The 19,393-nt window shown below is 37.7% G+C and overlaps 1 protein-coding gene across 4 annotated transcripts in view; it reads right to left on the bottom strand.

The window, feature by feature from the left end:
• DIAPH3 (diaphanous related formin 3) overlaps positions 1-19,393 on the bottom strand; it is a gene marked incomplete at its 5' end in the record, with an annotated part of 440,633 nt that overhangs the window by 305,296 nt on the left and 115,944 nt on the right. For all 4 annotated transcript variants that reach the window (XM_081046382.1, XM_081046383.1, XM_081046384.1 and 1 more), the window contains 3 exons: positions 292-428; positions 5,526-5,595; positions 5,681-5,755. In XM_081046382.1, the coding sequence (XP_080902508.1) occupies positions 292-428; positions 5,526-5,595; positions 5,681-5,755 (282 nt within the window). The remainder of the gene's footprint in view (positions 1-291; positions 429-5,525; positions 5,596-5,680; positions 5,756-19,393) is intronic.

The raw sequence follows: 19,393 nt of genomic DNA, 5'->3' as shown, positions 1-19,393 counted from the left end.
TTAGAGGATAAAGAAGAGGATAAAGGGGTTTGAGTTCAGAACAGTTCAAAATAAATGACAAAGAAGTCAGTTTTTCACAGAAACATATTAGCCCATCACTACTATATTGATTAACAGAGGTAATCATTACTTAAACATTTCTGTGCAGCCAATACGAATGTAAATCAGTTGCATGAGTATACTTCATTTCCTTATATTCTATAGAGTCTCAAATAGAATAGATAATGAAAATGTTAAATGAATCATATTGGGTGAAATCAATATATAATTAGAGAAGTTGAGAAGACTCACATGCTTTCCTCCCCTACAATGCACACTGCAGAGAGGAGTTTAACCACATCTGTCATCATATTGGGGTTCCCGGGATCAATGGCTTTGGCTAATAAAGAAAGACTCCTCTCTTCACTCATAATTCTTTCCAAGCCATACTATAACATGTTGGGAATAAGAGGTTAAAAGTTAAGTTAGTTTAAAAAAAAAAAAAGTGTCCTGAAAGAAATGCAGTTATTAAAAAATGTCTATTGGACATATTTTACACCTAAAAATGGAAAGTATAAAGAATGTGTAACATCCTTAAAAAAAATTCATAGAAGTATATATACACTTTATATCAAAAACTGTGAGAACCAACCAAATATAGATAACCTCTCAAAGGTGATTTTACAACAATATTGACTCGTATTGTAACACAGATAAGTGGCAAGTGGAGGAAGAGAGAAACAGTGAGAACTATTGAGGTTTCCTGACATAAACATCCAAAATGAACAGTCAGATACTGAAATTGACCTGAGGCCATGAGGATCTTCTTCAGGAAGAAGAAGGAGGGTTGGTAAGAGATATACCACAAGTAAGAGCACATAGAAATATATTGTGAAAGACACGTGCAATGGCAAAATTTTCAAGCAAAACTAATTTTAATAGAATTATTCCCATACATCCAAAATATTATCATTTCAACATATAGTCAAAATAAAATATTATCGATGAGATATTTTACTTTTCTTCTTCCTAAGTATTCAAAATCCAGTGTGCATTTTATACTTACAGCCCATCTCAATTCAGACTAGCCATATACATACAGCAACCACAGCATATACAGCGTAGGCCCAGAGCGTAACACTTAGTTCATAAATGGGCAAAGATGAAGGATGATTTGGGCACACACCACGTGGAAACTGCCATTAGGAGTATATACAGAGGGTACCAAAAAAATGTATGCACATTTTAAGAAAGGAAAACTATGAAAATTGTAATACTCAATACATACTGATAACAAAAGATGAACACAAGTCCATTTGACTTCTGCAATGACAAGACGTGCTCAAAGTGGTTACCATCAGCGTCCAGACATTTCTGATTATGGCGAAGAACTGCTTGGGCAATGTTGACCAAAGTGCTCATACATTTTTTGGCACCCCTGGTATATTCTCCTTGGAATATTTTTATCAGAAAGACAGTGCAATTGTAAACGCATTATAAAAATGGGATGATAAGGGATAAGGACAAAGTGTATTCACTACTGCCGGGATGTCACATCCAATTAGAAGATAAGTGGTTGTATTAACAATGACTTAGTGTTTTGATTTAAGCATGTATACTTCTCTTAAGGCCTGCTTACAATCTATGGAATACAAGCATCACATAACAGAGAATGAAGAGAAGCAAGAAAACAATACTATTTATCGACCATGCATCACAGAGGATCTTTCTAAAGAGTGAGAAATTGGTTATTACAATTACTACTAAGCACTAAAAAGGACCTTAATCCCAATTACAGACCTAGGAACTATGGCTTACACTCAAAATTAGCACTAGTTATGGGCATCAAAGTTGAATCTATAACAAGCATAGACCCAAATGCATTTAGTGTTAGAAAATTTTATTTATAATTTTCTATTGTAAATGGCATTAATGTAAAGAAGCCTTCACAGTGTGCTGAAATACTGTATTTGCTTTAGACCATTATCTAGGGAACACAGGTACAAAGGAGAAGGGATGAGCAGAAGGGTCGAGGGCGCCAGGGTATGATTTGGGGAAAGGCTTCTCTGTCTTGTTGGTGATAGGGATAAGTTTAGAGACAGCTCAACTGGCTAGGAAATGTTCACTTTTGTGATGGCCTGGGCTGTTACATACCTGCAAACAAAGAATGAAAAAACGGGCATGGGGCCAAAGACTAAGATATGCCTCGATAATCATTCCGGGGAATGTCAGAGGCTTACAAAGTGCCCCTTAGATCCAATTCAAAAAGTACGTCCATCAAGGATTATTAAGGACCAAAGGACTAGCTCATCCTAATAAAGCTGAGATACTCTGGTTTCTCTTCAGATCGTATAAATCTTTCGCCTTTTACTAATAAAGCTGAGGACTGAGAGCAGTTGCCTCCGGCATTTCCCCATTCCCACCTGCCTGGCTATCCTTAGCTAGCGCCTGCCCTTCTGCCACTCAAGGCAACCAACACCAATTTCCTCTGATTTCCTCCAAGTGACACTACCTACCTTCTCCGGCAAGCCCTCAGGCCCTAGACCATCATCTGTGAAGGGTGAAATAGCAGCATTCTCTGATCTCAGGTTCTAACCATTATCCTGTAACCCCACCACCACCACCACCACCCCAAACCTCATCATAGGCAAGATTCTCTGATTTTGCTAACATAAAAATTTGTAGTGGTCATTTAAGTCTGGAATGAAGCCAGATTGCCACTATTCAGCTTCTAGAACTAGAGAGAGAATCACTGCCTACTAGTGTAAAATTACTCTCCTTCAATTATTTAAAACACAAAACACAGCAAAACAAAAACTGTTGACTCTGTAAGAGAAATAGTCAACCTACCAGTGCTGGCATGGAAAGTGCATGAAATGAAGGCTATGTATAAGGTTAGAGAAGTGATGACAAAATTTGGAAGGCCTCAGGATGTCTCTCTACAGAATGTCAAAGACCCACTCTGGATTATATGAACACTCTGGATTATATGAAAACTCCAGGGTTCTAAAATGAGGACCGATGCCAGGTTCCATGTGCATTCTACATGAGGCCTATTATGACCTAACAGATGGAATTTCAGGCCACGGAAGATGCCTTAGGCAGCAGAAGGTCGATACCCTAAGACCTCGTATAGTATACCCAAAACTACATGAATACTGGTGCTGAACACCCTCCACAGTGACTGAATCCCAGCAGCAGAGGGAACCTGGGGAAGGTGCTGACTTCAGGAACAAACCTCCTCCCTGGGGGTGTACACCTCAAAGCCACCCACAAAGAGTTAACTGACTAAAATGAAGGCCCTCTTGTAATCACTTGAATTTAAATTAACTTTCCACCCTGACTTTTTTCTTCCTAATAAATAGTCACAATATTCTCCCATTTAAAATATACTAGTCTAACTTAGCGTTGTAAGAAATTTACTGCCATATGCTAACAGATTTGCTCATTAATTATATAAATAATTTCTAGTACAAAATAAGGGACCACACTTTTCTCTTAAAGCCTGTATTGTTCATCATGCAATGATGATCTCTTGTAAAGACTGTACAGCGAGCTATGGGGAAAATCATCAACCAGTCTTGGGAGAAAAACATTTTTACCAAAAATTTCAGGCAGTATAATACTAATTCCAAGTATGAATAAAATTTTTTCATTCTTGCTAGCACAGGTGATAACAATAAATGCAAATAACGATATATTTCAGCCCCACATACACAAACTACAAGCAACACAATGTTATTATAAGAGAATAATTTATATTATATTAATTAAAATATGAATACAGTTACTCCCTCTCTAATTCAGTCTCAAACCAAGTAGGAATAGTATCTTCTATACACGATCTCACTTTACCCATGATATTCTTCTCAAATTCAAATTATGATCCACATGCCCCTTTGCTTTGAAAAAATGTTTCTGGTTTTCTCTACTCTCAGACTTTCCATCACTATGAAATTTTCAATTTCTATATGTTCACTTTAAAGGGGCCCCCTACAGCAGTACTAGTACTTATGTACTCACAGTACGGAAAGACCTCTTCCTATCAGCAGTTTCTGATTCCTTTATTCAGTTATTTTTAAAATATATTCTATAGGGGCCGGCCGGGTGGCTCAGGCGGTTAGAGCTCCATGTTCCTAACTCCGAGGGCTGCCGGTTCGTTTCCCACATGGGCCAGTGGGCTCTCAACCACAAGATTGCCAATTCAACTCCTCGAATCCCACAAGGGATGGTGGGCTCCGCCCCCTCAACTAAGATTGAACATGGCACCTTGAGCTGAGCTGCCGCTGAGCTCCTGGATGTCTCCTCAGTTGGTTGGAGTGCGTTCTCTCAACCACAAGGTTGCCAGTTTAATGCCTCGACTCCCGCAAGGGCTGGTGGGCTGCATCCCCTGCCACTAGCAACAGCAACTGGACCTGGAGCTGAGCTGCGCCCACCACTACTAAGATTGAAAGGACAACAACTTGACTTGGAAAAAAGGCCTGGAAGTACACGCTGTTCCCCAATAAAGTCCTGTTCCCCTGCCCCAATAAAATCTTTAAAAAAAGATAGAAAACTTAGCCCCAGAAAATGTCGAAAAACACATAAATAATTCATTTAGATAAAAATAATTAGAAAACCAGTATTTACTACATTTAGTGGAAAAAAAATACAGAAAATAAATGTTAATAATTTATCAGTACTTAAGTGTGTAGTCCTCTAAAGATTTATACTAAAAATGAAAATAAGGCAAGATACTAAAAATAAAATTAATCAGAAATATACAGAGAGTTCTGCTATAAAACGCAAATCTTCACACCACCATAGGTGTTTTGGTTGTTGTTAGACAGCAGGAGAGGACATTGTACCTATCATTACTCACACACCTTGAGTCAGATGTGTTTAGATGTTGGAACTAAAGACTTGGCAGGGGATAGAGTAATTTCTGCAATTAACAATACAAAAGAAACACTGCCAGATAAACCTAACTTCAGTAAAGAGCTTAAAGTGTTTCTCTCTTCTAAAGTATCCTCTTTAACAATGCAAACTCTGCAGAGCTGCCATGTTACATTTGGTCTCAGTAGTACTTGTAGGAAGCTCACTGCGCCATTTCTCAGACCTGTTACATTTCTATTCATTAATTTCATTATAAATTTAAATTCCTAGACTATAAAAGCTAAGTCTTTCCAACTTGATTCTTTGGCAATAAATATTAGTGCAGACCACGTTTAACAATCATATATAATTTCAAATCTGATTCATGCTATAGTTTTCAAAACTAAGAGAGAGAGAGAGGGAGGTTAAGGAAGGGAGAGAGAATTAATCTACTTATGAGGAGTTAAGCACCAGAAGAAGGTTCATTCATCTCCAAATTTCTCTGCTGGGAGATAGTTGCTCTCATACAAAACTGGAAATCAATAGGATTCCGTATTTTTTCCATTATGTACTAAACAGCATATCACAGCAGTGTATCACTTTAACACAAATTCTTTATTACACAATCTAATTCTTAAAAATTCTATAGAAATGGTAAAGAAAAACTACAATGTGATTACCTACGTACATACCTGTGTATTCATCAAAGCCTTAAGGCACTGAACGACTTTGTGCTGATTCTTCTTTACAACTTTTTCTTGTCTGCATTGGCATTAAAGATATCAGTGTTAGAATTATAACAGGACATGGACATGTAGCTTAATTGAAAATAATTAGCAATACTTACATTTTGCTACTAATCAGTCTTTCCAAAATGTCTAGTAATAATCCAAGCCCCTCATGTCCGAAGCTTTGCACCCAACTGAAAGTCAGGAAAAAAGGTGGTTATACGCTAAGTCAGTATTCTAAGTTTGAATTATCACGATAATACTTTGACAATTGTTGCATTCTAATCCCAAACACAAAATAACACCATGTACAAAGCCATTGATGATTCATAGCTTTAGTCGTGACAGGAGCACAGATGGGATAAGCCAGTGGTGTGCTGAGCCCACCGTGCACTTGGCTTGTGAGAGCAGAGCGTGTTTACCTCTTCCATAGCTCCATGTCCAGCGACATCATGTCAGTACCTAAAAGTCTGACATATTGGAAGTATTTACACTATAGAATTCAGAGAATGCTGCCAATCAGAGCAACTCCCCCAACCCAGAGAGCTGCTTGTTATACATTTCCCAGCATGCCACTGGGTAAGCATCCCTTTGGACTGTTGCAAAGAGCAGAAAATTGGGCATGTGAGTACATTTTAAAAAGGGAAGAATCACATCTACATGAGGAAAAAGATTACTGAAAATATTATCAAAATATTGAAGAGGGATGTTTTGAGAGAATTTCCCAAATCTCTAAAATGGATCCTTATAAATAATAAGAATTTCCTAAGTTTCAAAATTCAATTATTTTTTTAAAAAGCCTTCTTCATTATTTTTAAATGAGTATTTTCATTTTAATGAAATAGCCTCTATTCCATAAATGCCTAAATATAATCACAGTTCTGTATGCAATTAGGACATTAATGCCAATAGACAAAAGCTAACCCTGATTATATAGGAGAATGACTTCGTATAATTTACTACATTTTTTCAGTGGTGATTTGGAAAGCCTAAGTTAGTAAATAAAATAATTGTAACAATCTGTCTTTTAAAAAATGGAAGAAAGAAAAAGATATATGTGTGTGTATATTTCTTTGTATACATGTATTTGTATATATTTGTATGTATGATTTTATGTGTGTATGTGTATAGCCTTTGAAAATGGAATGGTAAAAACAAAATTTATCCAATAATCAAAAGCATTACATTAAGGAATAAAAACAATTCTAACTCATATACCAGGATATAATACCATTTTCTTACTTAAGAAAACATTTCCCATGAAAATAAGAAGGGTAAAAACCAAATGCAACATTCTATGTGAAAATAAAAATATTGTTTAAAAATCCATCTTTACATGTACACTTCTGTGAACATAGCTTAATCACTTATAAATACTCAGAATTTCTGATTTTTACCTCCCCCCCAAAAAAGCAGTTTGCCATTTAGATTGGTAGACTTTTGTCAGACTATTTTACTCAACACTTCTCTGTGAAAACCATGGAATAACTAATTCAAGAATGCATTTAAATAGTAAAGGTACGCCCCATAAAAAGAAAACACTGAAGATTGCTATTACAGTTAAGGTGAGAAAAAAAGTTACATGATACTTAGTGTTTCCAAATCAGAATGCTACGTCAAAAGTGAAGAGTTTACTCTGTACCATCAGCAACAGACAGATTAGCTGTAGGCATTTCAATGCTTACTTTCATGTTTCATGAAAACACCTCCAGCATCCCGCTTAACTGTTTGCCTTGTTGACTCCTGTTCTCTGTTTATTCTTATTTTACACGCAGCAGGGAAGCTTGAAATCAAGGAGTAATTTGAGGGTTTACCCTAGGCTGACACTGAGCTGTGTGCACACAGCTCATCAGGCCTTCCTGGGTTAGTACCGCACGGTGGGACTCCAATGCTTATTTGAAGTGAGTTTTCAACAATCTCCATATTCAAAAGTACATACAGAAAGACATTCTAAAGCTCATATGAATGTTTAGGTGGATTCATATTGTTATCACCTTCAATCATTGCGGACAATAAAGTTACTATTCCTAAAACTGCCTTATCCCAAAATACAAACTAATTTAAAATTATGTTAATACCATGTTTCTGTGAAAATAAGACTGGGTCTTTCATTAATTTTTGCTCCAAAAGACACATAAGGGCTTATGTTCAGAGGATGTCATTCTGAAAAATCATGCTAGGGCATATTTTCTGGTTAGGTCTTATTTTCAGGGAAGCATGGTATAACACAGATACTTTGTTGTATTTAATATGCTTATCTAGGAGCCCACTATAAAATTCAGGAACCATATCAATTCAGGTAAATCAAGTCAGGTGGTCTGAGTAATTAATAATAGAACATATCTACTTTTAAAATTGATCGCCACTAATATAACTATAACTACAATACTGAGACCTACAGATGTTCTCAAATCAACCATTTCTGGACCCCCTAGGTAACTCTCTTCTACATTGTAGAATATGAATTAAAGTAAAACTTATGTCAACTCATGTATATTACATGTAAACTAATTCTCTACAAAACAAACTTAAAGTTGAATGTAAAGAGGCATCATACCCAATCACTTTATAATCTTCTAACTCATGGTGGGAATTAATTTATCAACAACAATTAAATCAGAGAGGTTGGTTAACAGCCTTATCAAAGGCAGGTTACACTTTACATTTCATAAAACATCAAAAACAAGAAAAGTGGGTCAGGGTGTGGAGTGATGAAACTAAGACACTTGGTAACAAAAGAAACACTGTAATATTTAAACATAAAAAGGAAGTTGATAAAAGTACTTACTGAAAAATATTGAAACACAAATTAAGTAAGCATAAAAAGTCTCTGTTTTCTTAAAAATTTGCTAGGTTAACATACTATTATATTAACAAGCTGTCACCCACAAACCTGTTCTCTCAAAACCTTTGCCTCCACCACTATTATTTTCAGCAATATTACTTTTAAGAATAGGGGCCAATATCAGTTCCTATCTCTTCTGGAAAAAATGTTCAAGATAAAAAGTGATATTGAGTAGATAGGTCTGCGGTCCTGACAGAGGTTTATTGAAATCCATAGCTTTCTACAAAAATATAAAATTTCTCATCATCAGTGTAAGAAACAACCTGGAAAATAAATTATCAACTGATCTCTAAATGATCAATCTTCAGGAAACAAACTCTGTACTATTTATTCCGTGCCTATCATCCTAGTACCATCAGGCATTACGTGGTTTAACTATAAACTGCATTCATGGATGAGTAAGCACTGTGCAAATGTTTTTTTTCATGAATAAAAATGACAGAGATTAGTATGGCATTTGTATTGGCAAAAAAAAAAAAAAGCTTTAAAACAGCAAAAAGTAATGTGCTAAGTACTAATTTAACACAAAACTCTACCTCTTAAAATTCTCTAACAGGAAATAGCAAACACTTCTCCTAATTGCTTCAAGAGTAACTTTACCATTTAGCACTTCCTAGTAGGGATCTCAATATAGGAGAAAAGAAAAGGTAGGAGAAGAAAAAAAATTAGAGGAGGGAGAGCAGGTCTCTAGAATTAAATGTTCAAATGACCTTTAAATTTTCAAAGCAGCTTAGGCTTTGAAATTCAGTTACTGCTTCCAGGAACAAAGATGAAATCAGAAGTGTGCAAAGTGCTTTCCAAGGTATTGCTGGCTTTATGAGGCAAATGCAGTCACCTCACTGAGCAGAAGAGACATGGTTAGGACTCAGATTTACTTCCTGGCCAAAGGAGCCAAGTACTTTCTGTGTATTATTCCCCACAGACTATAATTAAAGTTATTAGTTCTATTCCTAAATGTCCCCTAAAGAAGGGAAAGACAAATGCATCATGGCTTGTCAGAGCTGGAATAAACCTCCCTACCAGATCTTAAGGGCAATCTCACCTGACGTGTACACCTGGAGAAGCGGAACCATTTCTTATTTGTCTTTAAATCTCCAGCACCTGGGACACACGACAATGAATAAATGCCTTTAGAATGAAACTGAATCTCCTTCCAATTTTATATATAAGGAACAAGCAGAGAGACAGGAGGATCACTTAGCACAGCACCTAGGTCTGCTGATGCCCGGGTTCGTTGCCTTACTTCCTGAACAGAGAAAAAGGCACAAAGAGATGACGTGCTCTACGCAGCCTCACGGCGTCCATGCCCACCTTCACGCCAGGAACATCAGTTCTGATTGCAGAACTGGTCCTTATCCACACTGAACCAACAATGATGAATCTGGAGGCACTGTCCTACATCACACTTTATTTAGGACTTGACTCACTGGGGCTGCAAGGGTGATGCTTCATTATTAATAAACTCACGTGTTTCATCAACAAAATCAGTAAGCCTTCAGTAAGGGTTGACTGTGTGCTTGATACTGTACTAGGTAAGAGGAATACAAAACTGAATAAAACATGCACTCTGCCCTTGAAAGGATCACAGACTAATGGCTGAAACAAATGTTGAGCAAAATTATTTCCATAATGTAATAAGTGCTATAATCACGGTGCTAATGAGACAGAAGGTACAGCATCTACCTCTTGGGAGCAAAGCAGCTGATGTCTGACCTGAGTCCTGAAGGATAAGTCACAGAAAGGAAGAGGAGGTTCTCTGCGGGAGGGAATACGTGCAAAGACACGAAATGTGAAAGGTGGAGCCTGTGCTAAGCACCACAGCGCTGTATCAGAGACAAAACCACACAGGCAGGAAGGAGCTTGATTTTGAAATGAACTGTATACCATGCCATGGGGAATGGGAAGCCATTAAAGAATCAGACAACGTACGTAGTAGGAAGAGTAATTCCTCCTTTGTCCCCTAAAGATGACAATGCTAACACCAGAATATATGACTGTTACCTTACAGAGCAAAGAGATTATAAAGGGGATTAAAATTGTAGATGGAATTAAGGTTGCTAATCAGATGATTTTGGAACAGAGAGATTACCCTAGATTATCCAGGTAGGTCCAATCTAATTACATGATTCTTCTTAATAAAATCTGAGACCCTTTCCCAGATGGGTAAGAGACAGAGGTAGAAGAAATAAGAGATTCAAAGCATCAGAGGGACTCAGCCTGCCTTTACAGCCTTTAAAGATGGTGGAAGAAGACTGTACAAGCTGAGATGACCCTAAATTGAGGCTAGCAAGGGAATAGGGACACCAGTCCCACAATTGCAAAGAACTGAACTCTGCCAGCAACTCAAAATGACCAAGAAAATGGAGTTGAGTCTCCTCATTCATGAACACAGGATGTCTCTCCATTTATTTAGAACTTCTTTGATTTCTTTCATCATTTTGTAGTTTTCAGCATAAAAGTCCTATGTACACAATTTGTTAGATTTATACCAGAGTATTTTCTTGAGCAGTCATAAATGGTGCTGTTTTCCAAAAGTTGACTGCTATATGGAAATACAACTGATTTGTTTTTCAGGTTTTAAAAAAACCCACATAACATAAATTTACCCTTTTAATATTTAAGTGTACAGTATGGTATGGTTAACTATATGCACATTGTTATATAACAGATCTCTAGAACATTTTTAACATGCAAAATACAATTGGTTTTTATTTATCTCGAATCCAGCAATCTTGCGGAACTCACTGATGAGTTCTAGTTTTTGTAGAAACTTTAAATATTTCTATGTAAACAATCATGTCATCTGTAAATAGGGGCACTTTTATTTTTTCCTTTCTGAATCACATTCTTTTCATTTCATTTTCTTGTCTCATTACTCTGGAAAGAATTTCTAGTACTGCATTGAATAACTGGTTAGAACAAACATTCTTGCCTTGTTCCCACCCTGAGGAAAAAGCACTCAGCCTTTCATCATTGAATATACTATTATTAGCTGTTGGATTTTTGTAGAGTTGCATTATCAGGTTGAGAAAGCACCCCTCTGTATTAGTTTCCTAGAGTTGCTGTAACAAAGTACCACAAAGTGGGTGACTTGAACCAACAAAAATTTCTTCTCATATTTCTGGAACCTAGATGCCCCAAATGAAACTGTCAGCAGGGCCAGAATCCCTCTGAAACGCTGGGTAGAATCCTTCCCTGCCTCTTCTTAGCTCCTGGTGGTACATACCTCTGTCATCACATGTCACCTCGTCTGTCTTGTCTTCTTTAAGGACGTAAGTTATACTGCAGTAAGAGCCCACCCCACTCCTTTATTACCTCATCTTAATTAATTACACCTGCAATGACCCTGTTTCCAGATAAGGTCACATTCTGAGGTGCTGGGAGTTAGGACTTAAACATTTCTAGGGCACACAATTCAATCCATAACATCTATGCCTATTTTCCTGAGAGTTTTTGTCCTGAATAGTGTTGCGTTTTTGGCAAATACTTTGTCTACATCAATTCATGTGATTATGTGATTTTTTTCTTCTTTGGCCTTATTGATACAGTCCATTACAATAAGGATATTTGTGCCCAAAAAATGTATACACATGACTGGTATTCACCTTTTGTTATCAGTATATATTAAGTATTACAATTTTAATAGTTTTTTTTCTTTCTTAAAATGTGTATACATTTTCTTGGTACCTCTGTATATTCATGATGGGCATTGTTCCATAAATTTGGGGCTTGGGGGTTTCTGTTTTCTTTTGATTTTGTCTTTGTCTGGTTTGTCTGGTTTTACTATCAGTACCAGTTTCATAAAATAAATTGCAAATTGTTCCCTACTCTTGCATTTTCTGAAAAAGATTGTGTAGAGGTGGTATTAATTTCTATTTAAATATTTGGTAGAATTCTCCGGTAAAATCATCTTTACTTGAAGATCCTTTGGGGGGTGTTTAAAATAGTAATTCAATAATCTTAATAGTCAGAGGACTATTCTATTTCATATTGGCTGTGTTGTAGTACATTGTTTTTCAAAGAATTGGCCTTTTTCATCTAAGTTTGCAAATCTGTGTGCTTGAAGTTGTTTGTAGCAACTTATTGCTCTGTTAATGTAGGGTCTTTATAGAGATTCCCTGTATCATTCCTGATACTTGTGTGTGTGTGTGTGTGTGTGTGTGTGTGTGTGTGTGTGTGTGTGTGCCTTTTTTACTTCATCAATAGTAATAGAAGTTTGACAATTGTATTAATCATTCAAAAGAACCTTTTAATGATTCCCTCTGTTGTTTTCCTGTTTACAAATTAATTGATTTCTATTCTGATCCTTTATTTCCTTCCTTCTGCTTGCTTTGTGTTTATTTGGCTCTTCTTTTTCTCGAGTCTTGAGGTGATAACTAAAACTATTGATTTCAGCCTTTTCTTCTTTTCTAATGTTTGTTGTTTAGTGCTATAAATTTCCCTCTCAGTACTTCTTTATATGTACTCCACAAGTTTTAAAAGGTATTTTCATTTTCATTACATTCAGTGTACTTTTTATTATTTCCCTTGAGACTATTTCCTTGACCCCTGGGTTATTTAGAAGTGTGTTGTTTACTTTCCAATTGTTTGGAGACTTTCTGTTACCTGTCCGCTACTAACTCCTAGTTTGAATCCATTGTGATAAGAGAACACATCCCGTATGATTTCAATCTTTTTTAAATTTGATAAGGTATGCTTTGTGGCCCATGTTATAATCTACCTTCATATATGTTCTGTGGGAATAAGAAAAGACTACATATTCTGCTATGATTGGATGGAGCGTTCTATAAACATATATCCTTTGGCATAATGTTGGTATTACCGGTAGATTTTCTATATGTTCAGTTATATACTGTCCAGTTGTTCTATCAATTGTTGACAAGAGTATTGTGAAGTCTCCAAACTTAATTGTGGATTTATCTATTCTCCTTTCAGTTCTATTATTATTTGCTTCATCTATTTGGCATATCTGAGGTTTGACACTTGCACATTTAGTCTTCTGGGGAATTGACCCTTTTATCGGTATATAAAAATCAATCTCTTTTACTATGAAATCTAAATTATTTGATATTAAAATAGCCACAACTGCTTTATTTTCATTAATGTTTGCATAATATACCTTTTATTATCATTTTAATTTTAATATACCTACTTCAATACATTTGAGGCAATGGTGATGTCCATGGGCTTTTGTCATAGTGACTGCCTCCAAGAAACAGCACTAGGTCTGCTAAAATGCACGTGTGCTAATCTGTGATCCAGTTTCAAGAATCTGAGGCTATTAGACTTCAAGTCAAGGATGCTCGCCTCCTACCATGACCACATTAAAACTGCAACTAAATTATAGAGCAACAACCCTTGAGAACCACTTGGACACTACCTGAACAGAACTCCTATAATTAAGGACATAAAGAAGCCATTTGAGACTGACACCCACATGTGGCAGTTAAGAATCGGAAGGGATATCTTGGCTGCGGAGATTCTCCCCTGCGGAGCTAGGAGTCCCAGCCCCACATCAGGCTCCCCAACCCAGACTACCAATGCTGGGAAGAGAACTCCCCAAAACAGCTGCCTATGAAATCAGCAGGAACTCAGGCTGGGTGAGATGGAGGGCTGCTAGAAAACAAGGCATCCTCTGAAGGGCACACACATGGGCTTCCGCACTGAGAGACTCACTCACTCTGAGCTTCAGGGTTGGGGCAGCAGCTCCTAAAGTGCCCAGGACACATAGGGAGGAACTGAATTGTTTGGCTTCAGGGCGAAGGCTAGAGGGGCAACTATGTCTGGGACTACAGTGCCTGCTGGCACCCCTGTTGCTTTCTTGAGCCCTCCCCCATCCCAGCCTTTGGAAACAGCCTTTGGCGACGCCAAATCTGAGTCTCCATTAACCTTAAGACTGCTCTCCGCCCACCCTAGTGATGCTGAGAACCCACCCGGCCCGAACCTCTTTCAGAGGCTCCTCTACAGCCTGGGCCCATGATGTAGACGTTCCCAAAATCTCTCAAAAGTCCACAAACCACAACCAAGCAGTGGCTGGCATCGGTGTGCCCTGTACCACTAGCTAAGTGTCCCCAGGCCTGGCACTAGGGCAGCTGGCCTCAGTTCTCAGCATACCACTCCCAGGCAGCCTCAAGCCCAGCAGAGGCAGACACCAACCACAGAGCACTTTGTAGCTCCTGCGAGGTGGCCCTGGGCTGTACACAGGCAGCAGCTGACCTTGGACTGCACCGGAGCCCCTCCTAAGCAGCCCCAGAACCAACATGCTTGGTGGCCAGCTTCAGACTATACCAGAGCACCACCCAATTAGTGCCACAAATATCCTGAAGGATATTTTCACAGCCCCTAAGATTCTGATCTGACCGTCCTTTGCTGTCATCATTTGAAAACTGTTTTCCACTTCGAATTGTTATCCCCTATAACTAAAGGGTCATCTCTTGCTGCTTTCAAATTTTCTGGTCTTTTGTTCCCAGAAGTTTGACTACCATGTGTCATAGTGTGAATTTCTTTGTTTTTATCCTGTTTTTAGTGGCTTCCTGTGACACTGCTCCAGTGGAGGAAGGAGAGGCACCAATTTAATAATGACAGGTGGGAATACAAGCCAAATTCCTCACTTGGCCTCCACTGACAACTCAACTGACGAAAAGAGAGAAGGTTCCTTGGTACTGCTGGGCAGAGGTAGGCACCTCTGTCTTAGCTCCCACTTGGTCCCCTCGGTACCTCCCTGGCAAGCAGAAGAATGACTACATTGTTATACTCGCCATGAACCCTCCATTGGCACCAGTGGGACGTGGAGGGGGGGAGGGTGATCCAGTTACCACTAGGTTGTAGTCAAAGTTTTGACTCTGCTAAGTTTCCTCGGACACCACCCCAGTGGGAAGAGCACCACATTTTCACAGTCCGAAGCCTAAGTCCAGGCTCCACACTTGACTTTGATGGTTGGGTAGGGGTGGGGCCACAGTTCTCTTTCGTGGTATTTGGTGAGCATAGACTGGTTATTGTCAAAGTGATCTGTCTTGCTAGGTGCCCCTTTCGTGGTGCTCTGGCTTCAGAGAGCAGGCTTTTGGGGCAATTTTGGTCTGTGCCTATTGGCATTTCTGGGTTGCCTACTTCTTTGTCTCCAAATCTGGGATAAAGGAAAAAAAGAAAACCCAGAAAACGTGCCACCATTTCGTTCTTGGGTCCCTAGCCTATGAACTGTCTTATAATGATTTCATATATAATGTGTATTGATTTCACATATAATCTGTATGCTTTTTAGTTGTGCTTAGCAGGAGGGATAGGGAAAAGTATACTCTACTCCATCTTCCTGGAAACACACATGTGAACATGCACTGTTACAGCGTGAGAAGAGGCCGAGGCTCTAACCAAGGCACCTAAAAAAAAGCAGGGACAGCAGTAAAAGGAAAAGCAAGTGAAGATACTACAACAAACCGTAAGAGACAGTTAGAAACAGAGAAATGTCAAGGGTCAACAGCTGGAATGAGGGCAAATGAAAAACTGATTTCAAGAGCATTTTATAAATAACCCTGTAGGAGTAAAATTCTGATTGCAGAAGAATTTTTTTTAAAGGATAATAAGAATAGAGATAATAAGCATAACATGAGTAAAGGGTTGATGGAGAAATCTGAAATAGAACCAAGAAGAGGTAAATAAAACAATTAAAATAGTGTGTAACAAACACTGTGACAAAAGGAAGCAAAGAATGCTAATGGAGCAGATAAGACGGCAGAAACAGTAAAGTGGTATTTTTTTATTTTTGTCCAAAAATATGTTTTTTGCTCACATCTGGGAAATGTGTGCATCTACGTAGCTATACAAACACATTCTTAGTCATTTTCCACCTAATCAGCTCATTCAGTTACCTGCTGGTTTCCATTCCACGCGTGAAGCACTGACTAACACTGGGGCATAATCAACATTCAAGGCTAACGTCGACTCTCTCACACATGAGCACGCTTCTGCGCCCACCAACAACCACTTGGGTTCTTTCCAAACCCATTTTTGCCAGTTGCACTTATTACTGTAATTACATAAATTAATTAAAATTACATAAACAGACAACATATCATTGGGAAAAGAGTTGCTCTGTCTGTGAAAACTAACCCTAATGCTTTGAAAAAGATTTTAAAAAGATGACTTATTTTGCAAGTGCTAGAGAAGTAGACGTGGACACAACCGTATATGCTTGAGAGAGATCACCCAAAAAATGTTTTTAAAGGAAAATTAATTCTATACTCAGATAAATTTTTAAGAGCCTCTACATTCCTGTATCACTGCCAAATACCAATAGGAGGAGGGTACTGCATTAGGGGTGTGGTTCATGCAACCTGCCTGGACCTACTCCAAGAAAAGGTCTAGGCTCCACATCAAATGTCCAGAGGGAAAAAACATAGATGTTTACGTTTTAAATAAAAATAAAAGTTTAGAGTATATTTGAGTTATTTATTTTATGATTCCCTGCTTTAACCAACTTTTTCAAATTGCACAACCAATAGTATTAAACAAGAGGACTTCCTCAGTAGACACACACTTCTACTCAAGAAGTTATATTTCCTTTCTAAGTAGGTGATAGTATACATTATTTCTTAATTTTGCTCTTGTGTATTATCTTACTTATTTTCCTGTAATCAACTTAAATTTTTTGTAATAAGAAAAGTATTTTTTAATTATCCAAAATAATAATCTTACATAAATGCCTAGGGAAACACAAAGTTATTTTGTTAAAAATCAATGTAAGAAGCTTCTTGAAAAGGGAAAAAAAATACATCACTGGTCACATGTGACAAAGTAACAAATTTCTTACCTTAAACTTAGAAGGTCAGCTTTAATACTGTATAATATCCATATTCAATTTACATTCCTGTGTCAGAGTAATATGTCACCAATGCTGAATATAATTATAGCTTATTTCAAGCTTTCATTTTTACCTGCTTTTAGCAAGGTGACTAAATACTTAGAATGAACAGTTGCGTGGGGGGAGTACAAAGCAATTAACATGCCCTGTGGGGCAAAATAAACAGACACCCACATCCCAATTGATGGCTCATCCACAAAAATGACACTAAATTATACAGCCCGACAGGGAAGTCAAAAACTAAATATTGTTCTGATTGCAAAATCTGCCGAACTTCCAAGTACAACCTCTAATGTGGATATTTTCTCAGAATTGACTTTTTAAATTATGTATTTAAAACTAGTATTTTATTCCCACTTCTAATATTATATGGGACAGTAGAGCAACACACTGAGTAGTTTATTCTTCTAGTTTCTTTTCAGCCATAACATAGCCAAAGGCATAAAATATGTAGAGAAAGTATTCCAAATAAAATAAAATGCAAATCAGCTTAACTGCAATGATGAAAAACAAAGGACGTACGTATGAAACATAAGTTCTTTATGTATAGATGAAAAGCTAGTAAGAAAACTATGGATTTAAAATAAACTATAATTTATATGCTCTTCTAATTATAGCTTAAGTCCACTATTAAAACAAACAGTAGAAAACAAAATATATTGAAACATATTAAGTATTAGTAAGTGGGTTTCTTAGTTATCAAATCAAACACATCAATAGTTTGGGAAAGCATTAAGTGAATTACTCATGTTAAATATAGCCTATAGGTGACCCTTGCACAATGCAGGGATTAGGGGTACAGACCCCCTGCACAGTCAAAAACCTACATAACTTTTGATTCCCCCCAGAACGTAACTACTAAAATCTTACAGTTGACCATGAGCCTTACAGATAACATAAACAGTCTGTTAATATATAGTTTGTATGTTATGTGCAATATATGCTGTATCACAAAGGAAGCTAGAGAAAAAAATATTAAGAAAAATCATAAGGAAGATAAAATGCATTTATAGTACTATATATATTTATTTTAAAAGTCCACATATTAATGGACCTACAGAGTTCAAATTCCTGTTCAAGACCAACTATAATTTGACCACCAGTATTTGGGAAAAGAAAAATTATGATCGTACTGACCAGTTCCCATCATCTGTTTCTACCCTAAATACTTGCTACTGAAACCGCAGGTCCTTATGACTTTGATTAAATTTACTTTTAAATCCTAGCTCTAGAAATCATATTCCTTTCTCTCCATACACTCCTCAGAGACCTAGCCTTTTCCCTGAGATAATCAGCAACCCCCAAGGCAGCAGAAGACAGTAACTGGAACCTGACTGATGGTCACACCGTCCAAACCTCCGACAGGCTAAAGATAACATCTTGACCTAAGTTATGATTCAGCTCCTGGGCCCTAATGTGGCCCAATCTCTTGGCTACTTTCCCAGGAGACCAGACAGAGGGACTCCAGAGCAGACCCAGAACTGTCCTCAAGATCTGAAGAAATGATTTATCACCCTTACCTCACCTCCAACCGATCTGCTCCCAGCACGACCCAAACCCCCTAAGGTCTTGTGATTTTGCCCTCTGTAATCTGCAACCTACAAGCCTTGGGGGAGTTCAGGCTTTAGAGCACTAGTTCCCTGATCTCTGGGTGGCGCCATTCATAATACAATGGCCAGTCTTTCTCCACTGCAATTCCCAGTGTTTGGCTCTACTAGTGCTGGGTGAACGAACTCTTTCTGTTCAATGACACTACTATTGTCCAGTAATAGTCCCGCAGATCAGACCCGTCCCTAAACTTAATTAAATTCCACAATCTGCCCTTGGTTCTATCCAGTTCATTGCTACCTTCACTCCTAATGCTCCCCTCCACAGAACTGCGTCTTCTGGAACAAACGAATAGATCTCATCTTTCAAAGGGCAATTCAAGTTTCCTGCTTCTTTGAACTCTCAATAATTTAAGTTTCTCCATTTGCTCACTGGGTTCTAGTCCTTTGACCCAAAATATTCCTCCGGTTACTGCTTATTTCTCTCCTTTCTTTTTGTAGCAAAATGTCTCAAATTGTTTCATGACAAGCATGGTCTACAAGTACTACTTCACCATCCATTCATTCATTCTAGCTTTTGCCACCC

Source organism: Rhinolophus hipposideros, assembly GCF_964194185.1.
Source record: "Rhinolophus hipposideros genome assembly, chromosome: 4".
Taxonomy (NCBI): domain Eukaryota; kingdom Metazoa; phylum Chordata; class Mammalia; order Chiroptera; family Rhinolophidae; genus Rhinolophus; species Rhinolophus hipposideros.
This window is presented reverse-complemented; position numbering and strand designations above follow the sequence as displayed.